The sequence below is a fragment of the Otolemur garnettii genome, unplaced genomic scaffold (genome assembly GCF_000181295.1).
Source record: "Otolemur garnettii isolate 467f Iridium unplaced genomic scaffold, OtoGar3 scaffold00027, whole genome shotgun sequence".
NCBI classification, from domain to species: Eukaryota; Metazoa; Chordata; class Mammalia; order Primates; family Galagidae; genus Otolemur; species Otolemur garnettii.
In genome coordinates this window covers 18,184,108-18,200,085 of record NW_003852422.1, presented here as the reverse complement: position 1 = coordinate 18,200,085, position 15,978 = coordinate 18,184,108, and the positions used below count along the sequence as shown (strand labels likewise).

The 15,978-nt window shown below is 40.8% G+C and overlaps 1 protein-coding gene across 1 annotated transcript in view; it reads left to right on the top strand.

Moving 5' to 3' along the window:
- The window catches only part of WDR7 (WD repeat domain 7), a 356,864-nt gene that overhangs the window by 13,787 nt on the left and 327,099 nt on the right, over positions 1–15,978 (top strand). Inside the window, exon 2 of the mRNA XM_012804318.2 lies at positions 8,699–8,870. Within this exon, the coding sequence (XP_012659772.1) occupies positions 8,712–8,870 (159 nt within the window). The 5' untranslated portion in view covers positions 8,699–8,711. The remainder of the gene's footprint in view (positions 1–8,698; positions 8,871–15,978) is intronic.

Here is a 15,978-nt window from a genome sequence, read left to right as displayed (position 1 = left end):
AAGTGTTACAGCTCTTACAAAGAGCCAAACCTCCTTGCAGGGCAGGATACAAGTGTTACAGCTCTTACAAAGAGCCATTACAGAGCAGGATGCAGGTGTTACAGCTCTTACAAGGAGACAAACTTCCTTGCAAGCAGGATCCAAGTGTTATAGCTCTTCCTCTTCTACTCCCTCTCCCCCTTGAGGGTCTCTGGCAATCTGCTGAGGTCTTTGCTCTCCTGCTCTCTTTCCTTGGAAGGTCTGCGATGATCTGCCCCTAGGCTCTCTACTCAGGGGTTTATATAGGGCCAGTTGTCCAATGAGCTGAAAGCTGAGCTGATTGGTCTATTTTCTCCTGAAGCAGAATTGAAAATGGACCACTTAGGGATGCACTGGAGGAATCGCCAGTGTTTTCCCCTGCTGGGTCCAGTCTTTTTTTGCTACTAGAGCCTCTGGTGGGAGAGGAAAGCTCCCTCTGCTTGCTCCAGCCTGCCAGTTCCTCTGCCGGCTGCCACAGCCAAGACGGAGGCAGCAGGTCCCCCAGCCCCGCTCAGCTGAGCTGGCTGGGGCACCACTTTGTCTGGTATCACCAACATCTAAAAAGTGCCAAATCCCAAATACTTCTGGACCCAAGCGTTTCAAATAAGGGATTCTCAAACTGGAGATAGTATTTAAAACTGTGAGACTTGATGAGATTGTTGAGGGAGGGATTGTTGCCTGAGAAAGTTCAAAGACTATGTTCTAGATGTGTTCTAGGTATGTAAACAAAGGTTAAAATAAAAAAAAAAAGAAAAAGGAAAACTAAAGGCAGAGAAGAAGAAACAAAATCAGGGAAGTATGAAGACTTGGAGGCCAAGTTAAAAAGTTTCAAGGAGGGAGTGTGAGCTGTGTCAAATGCTGCTGCCAGGTCATCAGGTTAAGGTGAGGTTTAGGACTTGATGTTCAATTCAGTGGGGGGTCATCAGGGACCTTATCAAGAGCCGTTTTTGTGACATGTAGAGAACTTTTTTGTAGTCTATAAGGAGAGTAATGCTGCAAATGAGGACACTCTAACTTGGAGAGGTCACATATTTCCTTCGAAGTTAGAGCTAGTGGGAAAGCTGAGTTCTTCAGTAGCTGTCATCACCCTTTCCCAGCATATCTTAGTGATCCCAGAATATCGTGGCAGTTCAGCTTCCAACTTGGGGAAACACGTTTGTTTCTTCTTCTGGGTAGTTTAGTTCAGTTTATATATAATGAGTGATTTCAGTGCTCATTTAAGAGTTTTGATGGCAGTGTGAGGAAAAGAAGTTAGAATGATTAGAGATGGAAATGAGAATAGAGGTGGGTGGCAGGAGAAAGTTCAGGTTGGTTCTGCTGAATGACATCTCTTTTCTCTAAAAAGTAGGGACTTAGTGGGAATAGTTTGCTTAATCAGTGACTCTTGAAATTGATGTAAGTGGGTGATGAATAGAGCATAAGTAGAAGAGTTTAGATATCCTAATGGCAGCTGCAGAAATTTAAAACATGATTTATATGCCTCAAAACCTTGTGAATCACTTTTAAAATTGTGATTTATTTTTGATCAGATAACTCTACAGTTCTTCAAAGCCTGTCTCTGGTGCGCTCAGGGCTGTTACAGCATTAAGAAATAAGTGTAGTCTCCTGTTGCCATCTGCTCATTCCACATGTTCTTTTGAAACTGAATATTGGAACTTCTTTAACAAAGCAGTCCTAAAATGTCAGGTTCATGGCGAGTACAGTGTACGTCTTGCCACTCAAATAAGAAAGTATGACCTTGTCAGCTGCTTAAATGTTCACAAGGTTATGTCCTTTACAACTCATAAATTCCAGAAACCCTTTGTTGTAAGGAAGCAGCTGAGTAATTTCTTTAGTGCGTTTTTATGACCTAGCTACGGTATTGCACCACAGTAAACAAAAGTCATCATTATCTGCTTCAGGTTTTTCTTTCTTTCTTTTTCTTTTTTTTTTTTTTTTCTTTGCAGTTTTTGGCCAGGGCTGGGTTTGAACCCGCCACCTCGGGCATATGGGGCCGGCGCCCTACTCCTTTGAGCCACAGGCGCCACCCTCTGCGTCAGGTTTTTTCAAGTCTTCAATGAACTGGTGGCAAAGGCACAAGCACAGGCTCGGCGCCTGTGGCTCAAGCGGCTAAGGCGCCAGCCACATACACCTAAGGTGGCGGGTTCGAATCCCCAGCCCGGGCCCGCCAAACAACAATGATGGCTGCAACCAAAAAATGGCCGGGCATTGTGGCGGGCGCCTGTAGTCCCAGCTACTTGGGAGGCTGAGGCAGGAGACTCGCTTGAACCCAGGAGTTGGAGGTTGCTGTGAGCGTGATGCCATGGCACTCTACCCAGGGGGATAGCTTGAGGCTCCGTCTCAAAAAAAAAAAAAAAAAAAAAGGCACAAGCACAAAGAACATTCATTATCTTTTTTACATTTAAATTTTAATTTTTTCTGAGACAGAGTGCCCAGACTAGAGTGCTTTGCTGTTAGCCTTGCTCACAGCAACCTTAAACTCCTGAATTCAAGCTATCCTCCTGCCTCATTCTCTTACAGTTCTGGAGGCAGAGAATAAGGTGCCTTCTACAAAGCCTGGATAATTTTTCTATTTGTAGAAAGCTCCTAAGTAGCTGGGAATACAGGTGCCTTTTATAAAGCCTGGATAATTTTTCTATTTGTAGTAGAGGCTGGATCTCACTCTTGCGCAGGCTGGTCTTGAATTCCTGAGTTCAGTGAATCCTGCCTTGGCCTTGCTAGGATTACAAACATGAGCCCCTACGCCGGCCTGTGTGGCAAGTACATCTAGCTATTTAGTGTTTAGTCCTTCTCATATTCCCCTTGGGTTGGTTGGTAGCTAAGGCCTGCCCTGGTTCTTGTATACACATTCTCATGAGAGAAAATTTGTTTTTGTCTGCAAGTCACAAGGGGCCTGCCTAGGCACAGGAAGTAAGCAGATTGACTGAGAATATAGTGACTGTGCTGGGAAGTGCCTGAGTTCCTAGGATAGAAATGCACTTGCATTTGCAATTGAGGGTCAGACAACAATGTGAAGAAATTAATATTGATCTGATAATCTGATATATAAATATATCAGATCAATCTATATATCTGTAGATATATACATACAAGGTGGCTATAAAGTTTGTGGGCAATTTAAAATTGACAACTATTTTTAATTGCACATGAACTTCATGGCCACCTTGTGTGTGTGTGTGTGTGTATAATGGTAACTGTTTTATGGCTTTTAGAAATCGCATCTAGTAATCATAAGTATTACATGGGACACTATGGGACAGGATGATTTTATCAGAATATTGCTACATAGGTCACTGATGGGTTAAATGGGAGATAATCTGTTAGTTATTCCCTTAATCAAGCGGTCAGAGTAGCATTATTAGTAGTAAGACAATGTGACAATATGTGCGTCCTGTGGTGATTCAGTCTGAAATATACAAAATCATCTATGGAGTGTTCTTGCCAAAAATGTTGACTTGAGCCAAATGATGCCTTTAGATTCAAATTCTAGTTTATAGGAAAAAATGATGAAGGAAAGCGGGTAATGACATAAAAAAAAATTAGAAAAATCTAAGATCTGGAACACTCTATAAGCCAGGCATCCTCAAACTATGGCCCATGGGACACATGCGGTCCCCCTAGGACATTTATCCGGCCCGCTGGGTGTTTTTGCCTCTGCTGCCTGTCCTGCTTAGCAGCCGTCTTGTCCTGGGGCCTGCAGTCCGGCCCTCCAATGGTCTGAGGGACAGTGAACTGGCCCCTGTTTAAAAAGTTTGAGGATCCTTGCATAAGCAATTGGTTTGGTTTGGTTTCTTAAAGTTAATATTGAAAAAAAAGTGAGATGGGATTTTTCTAGAATTAAAGAGACCAAAGAGATATAACAGCTGCTTTAGTCTATTCAGGCTGCTTGCTGTACAGAATAACACAAACTGAGTGGCTTAAACAACAGAGATTTATTTTCTTACAGTTCTGGAGGCTGGCTGGAAGTCCTAGATCAAGGTCAGCGGGGTGTATTTCTCGTGAGGCTCTCGTCCTGGCTTGCAGATGGCTGCCTTCTCGCTGTGTCCTCACAGTTGTGGAGAGGGAGCCAGCTCTTCTGTCTCCTTCCCTTTATATAAGGACACCAACCCTATCACATGTATTGTCCTACCCTTAAGACCACCCTTAACTTTTAGCATCTTCTCACAGACGATACATGTCCAAGTACAGTCACATTGGAGGTTGGGGCTTCAACAGAGGGATTTTGGGAAGATGCAAACATTTAATCCATAACAGCAACCAAATGCAGTGCATAAGACTTGAATGTTTTATTTACAGATTTGGAAAATAATTTGTAAAAGACGTTTTGTTGTTACAGGTATAAACTGGACGCTTGGGAAATGCTGCTCTAAAATATAAAGTAATTCTTGTTATTAATGAGAACAAAATTTAATCAGAAAGCCATTGTAGTGTTGAGATGGCAGTTTGTAGTGTTATTTCTAATAAAGTCATGCAGGACTAAATTGCCACGTTTGCACTGCACATTTGCATATTTGTTTTGTGTTTGACAAGACCGTGATACTGTGGCAGGAAGTCAATGAAAGATGCAAAGTCTCACTGTATTAAATACTTAGTGCTAGAAGAGACTTGTACATGTGCAGGCAGGATGTGAAGAAGCAGCAAAATCTGTGCTTTTTAAAAAACAATATTTTCTGAGCATCTGCCATGCGCTAGGCATTGTACTAGTCGTATTACATATACGGTCCCTTAATCTTCTATGACAGCCTTTTGAGAGGAGAGTCTTATTATCCATCTTTTACAGATGGGGAGACTGAGACCTAGAAAGGTAACTTTGTCAAGGTCACACGGAAGGGCTAGGATTTGGATACGTGTCTTCCGATAGTAAGTCCAGGGTTCTTTCACTTATTGTTTTCATTGTTGTTATTGATTGGAATACAGTTTGCTTTTTGTTTAAAGTTATTATTTCTGTACAGAGATGAGGAATAGGTGAAATTAGGTAAAATAAATACCTGAAGTTAATCAAAAGAAATGATTGAAGTTTTATCTCTACGACCACTGCTTCCGGGATGATTTAATTTTTTGACTTTAAAATGATCCACTATGAATATTTATAACTCTTGAGAAAACGAAGCCTCAGAAATGAGATATCATCAAAGACTGCTTACTTAACGGCAACACGAGAAGTAGAATCGGGAATCCTGGTATTTGTTGACCTGGCTTTATCTTTTAAAAATTTTATTTAGCAACCGATTTCTAAATGTAATTTAAAGCCAGCTTTTGATATAAACATAGATGAAGTATCTTTCTCTTTTTAGAAGCATCTAGTCATAGAACATATCTATTTACAAAAACATGATAACTTTTTTTTTTTGGAGACAGAGTCCTACTCTTTTGCCCTGGGTAGAGTGCTGTGGTGTCATAGCTCACAACAACCTCAGACTCTTGGGTTCAAGGAGTCCTCTTGCTTCAGCCTCCCAAATAGCTGGGACTACAGGCATCCCAGAAAACCTGGCTAGTTTTTCTGTTTTTAGCAGAGATGAGGTCTGGCTGTTGCTCAGGCTGGTCTTGAACTTCTGAGCTCAAGCAATCTACCTGCCTCAGCCTCCCAGAGTGCTCGGATTACAGATGTGAGCCACCATGCCTGGTCCAAAACAGGTAAACATTTGAGAGTTTGAAAGATAACATTTCCCATGAATGTATTCATTGCAAAATCTATTATTATTTATTTTTAAGGCCAGTCAAATGTAGTAGTAAGAACAGGTGAAAGAGTAGAACAAGGAGTTTAAGCTGTCTGTACAGGACTGTGAACATCCATGAGATAATTCAATACCTTCGTATGAGCTGTTAGTTGTAGAGTTGGTAGTAATCTGTTCCCGAGTTTCCATTACAGTTAATACCATATCAATTTTTCTATTCATTTATACAATCACTTTTTGCCTTTGGTCTTTTTCATGAAAATAGGAAATCTTTTTTTAATGTAATGAAGCCTGTTCTGTGACTTGTTTCATTTCCATTTAATATAAAGCCTTTGTAGGTTATATTTAATTTTCTTCATATAATATAATAGGTGATAATGTTGGAAACATTAAGAATGGGTCCTTAACTAGACCAGTTGAATGCTGATGGTTGAGAAACTGCACACACACTATATTTACATCTCTCCTTTTTTCCTCCTTAAACAACGCCCCTGTGGTGCCTGTTCAGCGTGTCTTGGCTATTCAGTTGAAAGAAATTCAAACTTAGATTCCTGTGATACACCTAATTAAATGGTGAGGTCCTGGCTACTGTGCCCACTTTTTGCTTAGTTTGCTTAGTACTAGGTTTATGTGGCTGCCAATTCAGGGATAGTCCTTCTCAGAATAGTATCTCGTGATATGAATAGTATGTTGTGATACACTATTCAATCATCATAAGCAGTGTTATTTTATATTTTACATTATTTTATTAGTGCTCTAGTGGCTTTTCTAAAGTTTTATTTTTACGAGGTTTTGAAGGTATTACCAAAAAATGTTTCAGGCCAGTTTCTACCATATGCTGTCTGTAGCTTTGAACTCTTTCTATTTGTAATCTCTTTAGGCCAGGCAGTGTGGGTGTTCCTTCCAGACCATACCCTGTTGTATGCAACGTTTCGCACTTACTTGCTAGAAATCTTCTTTGGTGATATAATTTAAAATTGAGTGTTGTCACCATGGAAAAATGAACTCCTTCCAGATTCTCTTTTTGAAAAAGTCATTGTTGGATAAGTCATTCAGCCAGAAAGAAGCTGTTCCAAATTTATTGAAACGCGCTTATTGCTTAGTTTTATTTTCTGATATCAAATAGAAATAGGGAAATACTGTGAGCGTCATGGTAGATAAGAACTAGGGTTTGTTAATAGGAAGTGGACTTTGAATTTTTTCTTTAAATGTATATCTTTTAATGTTAGCAAAAAAAAAAAAAAGGAGGTTTTGGTGGAAACAAAATGATAAAACTAATGCTTTTTTTTTTTTTTTTTTGCAGTTTTGGCCAGGGTCGGCTTGAACCTGCCACCCCTGGTATATGGGGCCGGCGCCCTACTCCTTGAGGCACAGACACTACCCAATGTTTTCTAATTAAAAAAAGTGTAATCTAGATTGTTGTCAGGGAGCATTCCAGTGTCACTTGTGGTTTTTACGTGCCTCGTTTTCTCTTTAGTGATCAGGTTTTTTGAGTGGCCGTCTGTTAGGCTGTAGGTGACCCCTGGTGGCTGATAAGATCTGTTAGCTCTCTGTGGAGCCTGCTGTGACCGTTCCAGCCTTTCTTTCTCTCTAACTTCACTATATTCCTATTTTTAGTTCTTTAGCCACATAGTTTATTACATTTAAATATTGTTTCACCAACTAGATTTTAATTTTGTTATGTGAAGGAATAATTCCGTGCTCTCTTGTAAGAGGTACACCCCAGTATCCGCTGATTAGGTGATTATCGCCTCCAATTGAAATCCTTTCGCCAGAAGCTACGTTTTTATTATGGAGAAACAAGTTTAAAAGGAGTTCTTTTTTTCTTCAAGTTTTAGCTATTACAACAAAAGATATCCATGACCTTTAGGTACAATAGGTTGGAGTAAATGTGGTTGAATGACTTTCTCACTGAACATAACTCTTTTTAATGTCTAGCACGGTATAAATGAAACAGTACTGAGATTTTCTTAAGCATTGGTATTTATTACTGGTTTGGAGGCCTAATGAGGTTTGGAAACCTCACTAATCATTGTGAGGAATATATTGAGATTATATATATTTGTATTTATATACACACCTATTATCTAGAAGAATTTCTAAGACTTAGGAAGTTCTTCATAATGATTGTCCAGTGGTAGTATACAGTCTGTTACAAAGGACTGTTTGAGAATAATTTTTATGATTGACTTGTCTGTTTTTTGATGGAGGCAGATGACTTTGGAACAGAAAGTGAGAATTTGCATTGAGATTTATGACTTGCTAGTTCTGTGTCCCAGGGCAAGGAATCTCTATATCTTTATAGCTCAGTTTCTTTTCTTTTCTTTTCTTTTTTGAGAAACCATCTTACTCTATCTCCTTGGGTAGAGTACCATGGTGTCACAGCTCACAGCAACCTCAACCTCTATGGGTTCAAGCAGTACTCTTGCCTCAGTCTCCCTAGTATCTGGGACTACATGTGCTCACCACAGCACCTAGCCAATTTTTCTATTTTTGGTAGAGATGAGGTCTTTTTGTTGCTCAGGCCTTGAACTGCTGAGCTCAGGCCATCCACCCACCTTGGCTTCCCAGAGGGCTCGGATTACAGGCGTGAGCCACTGTGCCTGGCCTATACCTCCATTTCTACTCTGCCAATCCCAAAAGACTATTTTGAAAATCAAAGTGAAGTAGTGTACGTAAAAGTGCTTCATAAACTGTGAAGTGCCAAATAAATGAGGTCCTTAAGTCATTGGCCTTTCATTGGTAAATTTCAAAGATTGTGAATGGCTGGGGTAAAGACCTGTGTCTTATGTGTATTTTATAAACACCTGAATCTGAGAGTAGTTATGATAAATTAGTCACTTTGGGGGAGGAATAATACATATTTAAGTGGCTAAAATTTGCTGCCAAGAATATATATTCTTATTTCCCAATTGTATAAGTGAGCCTCGTAGATACAAGAATGTATTAACATGTTTTAGGGAAAAACACTGTGATATCTTATTTAATTTTTATAACGTTTTCAGGTTTGAAAACACAATGGCAGGAAACAGCCTCGTTCTACCCATCGTTCTTTGGGGTCGCAAAGCACCAACACATTGTATCTCAGCAGTACTTTTAACAGATGACGGGGGCACGATTGTAACAGGATGCCACGATGGACAGATATGTCTCTGGGATCTGTCAGTAAGACTGGAAGTAAGTATTTGAAATGCCTATCGTACATTTTAAATATCAAAAACTTATTAGAAAATAACACAGCTTCAGAATAATACTTGGGATTATAATATATTTTTGCAAAATATGTTTTGACTAAAATTGGTGTTATGTAGGTTGATTATTTACATTTTCCATCAGAGTTGACTTCTACTGGCTTTGGCTATTTTGAAATACAATATTAATATCTACCCTAAGTGGCTTACTGTATGTTACGTTTAAGATTTCTTTTCTTTTTTGAGACAGAGTGTCACTATGTCACCCTTGGTACAGTGCTGTGGTGTCACAGCTCACAGCAAACTCAAACTCTTGGGCTTAAGCCATTCTCTTGCCTCAGCCTCCCAAGTAGCTGGGACTATAGGTGCCCACCACAATGCCCAGCTATTGCAGTTGCAATTGTCATTGTTTAGCTGGCCTGGGCTGGGTTTGAACCCACCTACTTTGGTGCATGTGGCTGGCACCTTAACCACTGTGCTACGGGCACTGAGCCTACATTTAAGATTTTTCATAAAAGGCGGGGTGCAATCCTCATGCCTCTTCTCCTAGCACTCTGGGAGGCTGAGACAGGTGAATTGCTTGAGCTGAAGAGTTCAAAACCAGCCTGAGCAAGAGTGAGACCCCTTCTCTAAAAATAGACAGGCACGTGGCAGACGCCTATAGTCCCAGCTACTCCGGAGCCTGAGGCAAGAGAATCGCTTGAGCCCAAGATTTTGAGGTTGCTGTGAGCTGTGACGCCAGGGCGGTCTACCAAGGGCATCAAAGTGAGACTCTGTCCTCCACCCCCCAAAAAGGAACAGTTTAAAACATTTAAACCTTCTACGGTAAATGCTTTGAAGAGGGTAAAACGTTTTATAAAGTGTAAGTTTTATTGTGCTGATTTTTGGCATCACTATGTGTCTCTTGTCATTCCTTACTACCATGGAGGTAGTACTCAGTTTGCTCTGCCCGTAGGCCTCTCAGTGGGCAGAGCTAGGGAAGTGTATGATCTGGGGACACACACACACACACACACACACACACACACACACACGAGTTGACACTGATGCCTTTGATTTTAATGTAACACAACTGGGAATATCCTCCCTTTCTTCTTTCCCAGTTGTAATGTTACTAAGCAGTCAGTGGGCTCGCTACCCAGTGCACATGAAAGCCAATACTGTGGCACCAGCCTTAGAGAAAATAAAAGTTTTACTGTAAGACACTGGCGAGGAGATATGAGTAAGTACTCAAATCTGTCTCCTGGAGCTGGGGGCTTGGTCAGGTTTTATAAGCATAGGGTAATGAGGTGTGAGCTGATGGGATCTTGCAGTGGGTTGATGGCAGGACATTTGCTCTGACTGGACCATGCCATGAGGTGGTATCAGGGCTCCATCTGGCAGGATCCTGGATCCTGCCCTGTGGTGTGTGCTTCTTAATCCAGTACCCACCCACTTAAGTTCCACCTACACACTGGTTCATCTGAGCAGGCTAAAGTTAGGTGATTTTCAATCTGGGGTCCGTGGCAGCTGTTGCATAAAAGTTGAGCCAGACTGGTCTGATTAAACTCTCTTCTCTGATAATTCTTCCCAGGGATTTTCAGTAAAGGGGAGTAGAGAAAATGGAGTGGTAGCTACCATGGAATGTGGCATCAAGTAAAGTGATTTTTTAATTACTCTTTTTGGGGGCAGCAGCCTCATTGAACTGTAATTCACATGCCATGTAATTCAGGTGTTTAAATTCAGACTTCTATGTTTTTTCAGTTATGCCCACAGAGTTGTATAACCATTGCCACAATTTTAAACATTTAAAGTTTTTTTTTTTTTCAGAATTTTAGGGGATACACATGTTTTGTTTCCATACTTTGTTTTTGTTCAGATTGAGCGAAAGTTGTAAGTGTGCCTCTCACCCAAATAGTGCGCACTGTACCTGATAGGTGTGGATTCACACAGGTCCTCTTTCCCCTCCCCCCAATTTTAGAACATTTTTGTCACCACATGTAAAAGAATGAAATCAGACCCCTATCTCCTGCCAGTATTCTTTAAGAGTCCTCTCCAGTACCCTCATGCCTCTGAGGCAGCCTCTCACCTGCTTTCTTTCACGACAGTCTTGCCTATTCTGGACATATCATATAAATGGAATCATATCATATGTGGTTTTATGATTGGCTTTTATCATTTAGCCTAATGATTTTTTCTTTTATATCCCATTTTGTCTCTTTATCAGTTGACAAAGTTCTGGGTTGTTTCTATTTTTGGCCTTTATGAATAATGCTGCTATGAACATTTGTGTGCCAGTGTTTTGTGGCCATACATAAATTTTCACTGCTCTTAAGTACACACCAGTGCGTGGAATTGCTGGATCAAACGGTAATTCTGTGTTTAACCATTGGAAGAACTGCCAGACTATTTTCCAAAGTGGCCATTACCAGTTTACATTCTCATCAGCAGTGTGTGAGAGGTCCAGTATTTTTACATCCTTGTCAACAGTTGCTACTGTCTTTTTGATTGTGGCCATAGTATTTGGTATAAAGTTGTGTCTCACTGTGGCTTGGGTTTGCATGTCCCTGATGGTTAATGACGTTGAGCACCCTTTCCTGTTCTCATTGGCCATTTGTATATCCTCTCTGGTGAACTGTCTATTTAGAGTCTTTTCCCATTTAGGAATTTTTTTTCAAGTTAATAATGCTTTCCTTTGCCTGTTTTAAAATTGGATTTTTTTTTATTTTTGAGTTGTAAGAATTATTTATATATTCTACACGCAAATTTTTAAACAGATATGTGATTTGCACATATTTCCCCCATTCTGTGGGCTGTCTTTCCACTTTCTTGGTGGTGTCCTTTGAAGCACAAAATATTTCATTTTATATTTATTTATTTATTTATTTATTTTTGAGGTGGAGTCTCAAGCTGTTGCCCTGGGTAGGGTGCCATGGTATCAGAGCTCACAGCAACCTCCAACTCCTGGGCTCAAGCAATCATCTTGCCTCAGTTTTTCTATTTTTAGTAGAGACCGGGTTTCGCTTTTTGCCCAGGCTGGTTTTGAACTTGTGAGCTCAAGCAATTCACCCACGTCGGCCTCCTAGAGTGCTAGGATTATAGGCATGAGCCACCACGCCTGACCCACAAAATATTTTAATTTAGATAAAGTCTTATTTATCTATTTTTCCTTTGTTTGCTTGTACTTTTATTGTTATATTTCAGAAACCATTGCCAAATCTAAGGTCATAAAGATTTATCCCTGTGTTTTTTCTAAGAGTTTTATGGTATTACCATTTACAGTTAGGTCTTTGATTTTAAGTTAACTTTTATATATGGTATGAGATAGGGGTCTGACTTCATTCTTTTGCATGTGGCTATCAAATTGTCCCAGCACTATTTGTTGAAAGTACTACTTGTTCCCCATTGAATGGTATTAGTACACTTGTGAAAAATCAATTGACCACAGATGCATGGGTCTGATTCTGGACTCTCAATTGTATTCCATTGTTGTGTCTGTTTATTCTTGTGTCATGTGACACTGTCTTAATTACTGTTGTTTTACGTTAAGTTCTGAAATTGGAACATAGGAGTCCTCTAATATTACTCTTCTTTTTCAAGATTGTTTTGGCTATTTAAGGTCCTTTGAATTTTCATACAAATTTTAAGATCAGTTTGTCAATTTCTTCAAAGAAACAATTGGGATTTTAATTGGGAACCTATAGAATCAATTTGGGTAGTATTAAATTTTCTGGTCCATGAACATGTAATACCTTTCCATTTATATAGAGCTTCGAATCTTTTTCAGCAGCATTTTGTAAAATAAGGTTTATGCTTTATTTTTTTGAGACAGAGTCTCACTGTGTCACCCTCTGTGGCATCACAGCTCACAGCAACTTCAAACTCTTGGGCTTAAGTGATTCTTTTGCCTCACCCTCCCAAGTAGCTGGGACTACAGTTGCCTGCCACAACACCTGGCTATTTTCTTGTTGTAGTTATTGTTTGGCAGGCCCGAGCTGAGTTCGAACCTGCCAGCCCCTGTGTATGTGGCTGCCGCCCTAGCTGCTGAGCTATAGGCACCGAGCTAAGGTTTATGCTCTTTATTATATTATTTATTTATTTATTTTTTGAGACAGAGTCTCAAGCTGTAGCCCTGCGTAGAGTGCTGTGGCATCACAGCTCATAGCAACCTCAAACTCTTGGGCTTAAGTGATTCTCTTGCCTCAGCCTCCTGAGTAGTTGGGACTATAGGCACCCGCCACAATGCCTGGCTATTTTTCTGTTGCAGTTGTCATTGTTGTTTAGTAGGCCCAGGCCCGGTTTGAACCCACCAGCCTCAGTGTATGTGGCTGGCGCCCTACCCACTAAGCTACAGGGATTGCCAGGTTTATGCCTTTTAAATTAAATTTATTTCTAAGAATTTTATTTTGTGAATCTATTATCCAATTTATTTTATTTTCAGATTGCTCATTACTGGTGTATAGAAATACAATTAAACTTTGTTAATTGATCTTATATGTCACTACCTTATTGGACTTATTTATCAGTTCTAGTAGTTTTTTAATGGATCCCCTAGGACTTTCTGTATACAGATAATGTTCTTGGAAAGGGCTAGTTTTACTTTTTCCTTTCCAATATGGATGACTTTTATTTCACTTTTTTTCCCTAATTGTCCTGGGTAGTACCTCCAGTATAATGCTGAACAGAAGTGGCAAGTGTGGATCTTGCTATTTTGTTATTAATTTTAGTAGCGGGTCGCATCTTGTCTTTTGCTTTTAAGTGTGAAGTTATCTGTATCAGTATGAGGAAGTTCCCTTCTGTGCCTAGTTTATGTTTCTGTCGTGAAAGTGCTAGATTTGGCCACGTGCACATTCTGTGTTTATCCAGATGCAGATTTGGCTTTTATTTTCTTGATATGGTGGTGTTGCTGTTTTTTCATGGGAGGTATTTTGGTATGTTTGTATACTGAAAGGAATGATGAAATGTAAATGAATATTGATTTTTAAGAGAATGGTGGCAGTTGAAGTGGCCTTCACAGACTAGAGCAGCGGTTCTCAACCTGTGGGTTGCGACCCCTTTGGGGGTCAAACGACCTTTCCCAGGGTTGCCTAAATACATCCTGCATATCAGCTATTTACCTTATGATTCATAACAGTAGCAAAATTATAGTTATGAAGTAGCAATGAAAGTAATTTTGTGGTTGGGGGGGTCCCCACAACCTGAGGAACTGTATTAAAGGGTTGTGGCATCAGGAAGGTTGAGGACCACTGGACTAGAGGGATGGAAGCGAGTGTTCAGACTGAGGAGCTTTCTCTGAGAGGAGCAAGAAACGTTTTTTCACGGTGGTGGGGAAGTTGGAATATGTGGGTGCAGGCAGGCTGGGTGTACTTCTCGTAGCAATGTGAGAATTTCTTGGTGCTTCTACTATTTTTCAGAAAATTAAGCAAGACTGTCAGCTGAAAGTTGGGACAGTGGAGGAGCTGATGCAGGTGTGAGGAGGAGGGAGTGAGCCGTGGGTGTCTGGGATAGTGAGCGTGCGTGGACTGGAGAAGTGAGTCAGGACTGTTGGCAGCACTCAGGGCCTCCTTGAACGTAGACATGGTTAGTTTAACATGAAACCAGTCACCAGGATAGTGTTTTTTTTGTTTCTTTCCAGCCACCTTTACTGTCTTGGATGTAGGCCCAAGCCGAGTGGAGAGCCCGATTAAACTGGGTTGAGGTTTTGCCTGGCAAATGATTTGAGTGTGTAGGCAAGGTAGTAATCATAATGATGCCTCAGGGACTCTCCAGTGTGGAGGGCCTTGATCTGAGGGGATGAGGGGTAGAGGATAGTGTGATGGAGGCTGGGAAGAGGTGGATCTGAGGTTTCGGTGGGGGTGAAGAATTTTGGGGGTTGGAAGGTGAGATGGGGTGAATTAGGAGGTAGTGGTTGGAAGGTGAGATGCTTGACTTAGATTTGAGAGTAGTGCATTTGTTAACGGTCATGGGTCTAGAGTACAGCGGGGTGGATGGCAAGGGGATTAGTGGTAAGGACCTTGGGGAGTCAGAGGCCTGGGGATTGCAAAGTATCTGTAAAGATGTTCACATCTCCTAGACTAAGATATCAGAAGTACTGGGGAGTGCGATAGTGAGTCAAGTGCCAGAATCCTCAGGGAATGAAGTGAGTAACTTGAATATTTGTAGTGAATGTAAGGTAGATGCTGATGGTATAAGGTGTGAAAGTGCTGAAGTTTTGCTAGAGGCAGGGAAAGCCAAAAATTCTGGGAGAGAGAATGAGGAGTAGAGAAGACACTCTTTCTTTCTGCGGACATTGGTAGTTATGATGGGAAGGAGAAAACCAGGCTACCTCTTCAGAGGCTTTCAACAGAAACGATACTCAGAAAACGTCCAGGTTTTGATTATAGCAAGGAGCTTGAAAGCAACTTTCACAGATGAGGTTGCAGCTATTGAGGATTTTGCTGATCATTACCCTTGGGTTCTAGGAGCGTAGAGAAGGAGTTGGGAGAAGGCCGCATGATAGGATCACATTAGGGAGGACACAGAGCCACGTGGGGATTAACACTCATCACACTCAGAAGGAAATCAATTAAATTCAACTTAGTAATTTAACAGTAGTTGGTGTTTGAGTTCTACACATTTCTGGGTTCTGGGATTTTTATTTTATTTTTTAAAGAGACAGGGACTTGTTCTGTTGTCGAGGGTGGAGTGCAGTGGCACAATCACAGCTCGCTGCAACTTTGAATGCCCAGGCTCAGGTGACCCACCTGCCTCAGCCTCCTGAGTAGCTGGGATGATAGGTGCCCACCACCACACCCAGCTGATTTTTCGTTGTTTTTTTTTTTGTTGTTGTTGTTGTTTTTGGTTTTTTTTTTTCTAGAATGAGATCTATGGTATGTTGCTAGGATGGTCTCAAACTCCTGGCTTCAAGGAATACTCTTGCTTTAACCTCCCAGTGTGCTGGCAGTGCATACAGATGGCAACCGCTATGCCCCGTTGATTTCTAGGCATTTTGGATACAAAGATAAATAGGATGCTCATCCTCATGACCTCAGAAAACTGGAAAAATGGTACTATAAACTTGAATGACATGTAAGGGCTAGGTGTACAGGTTGGCAAATGACTGGAAATGTGATATG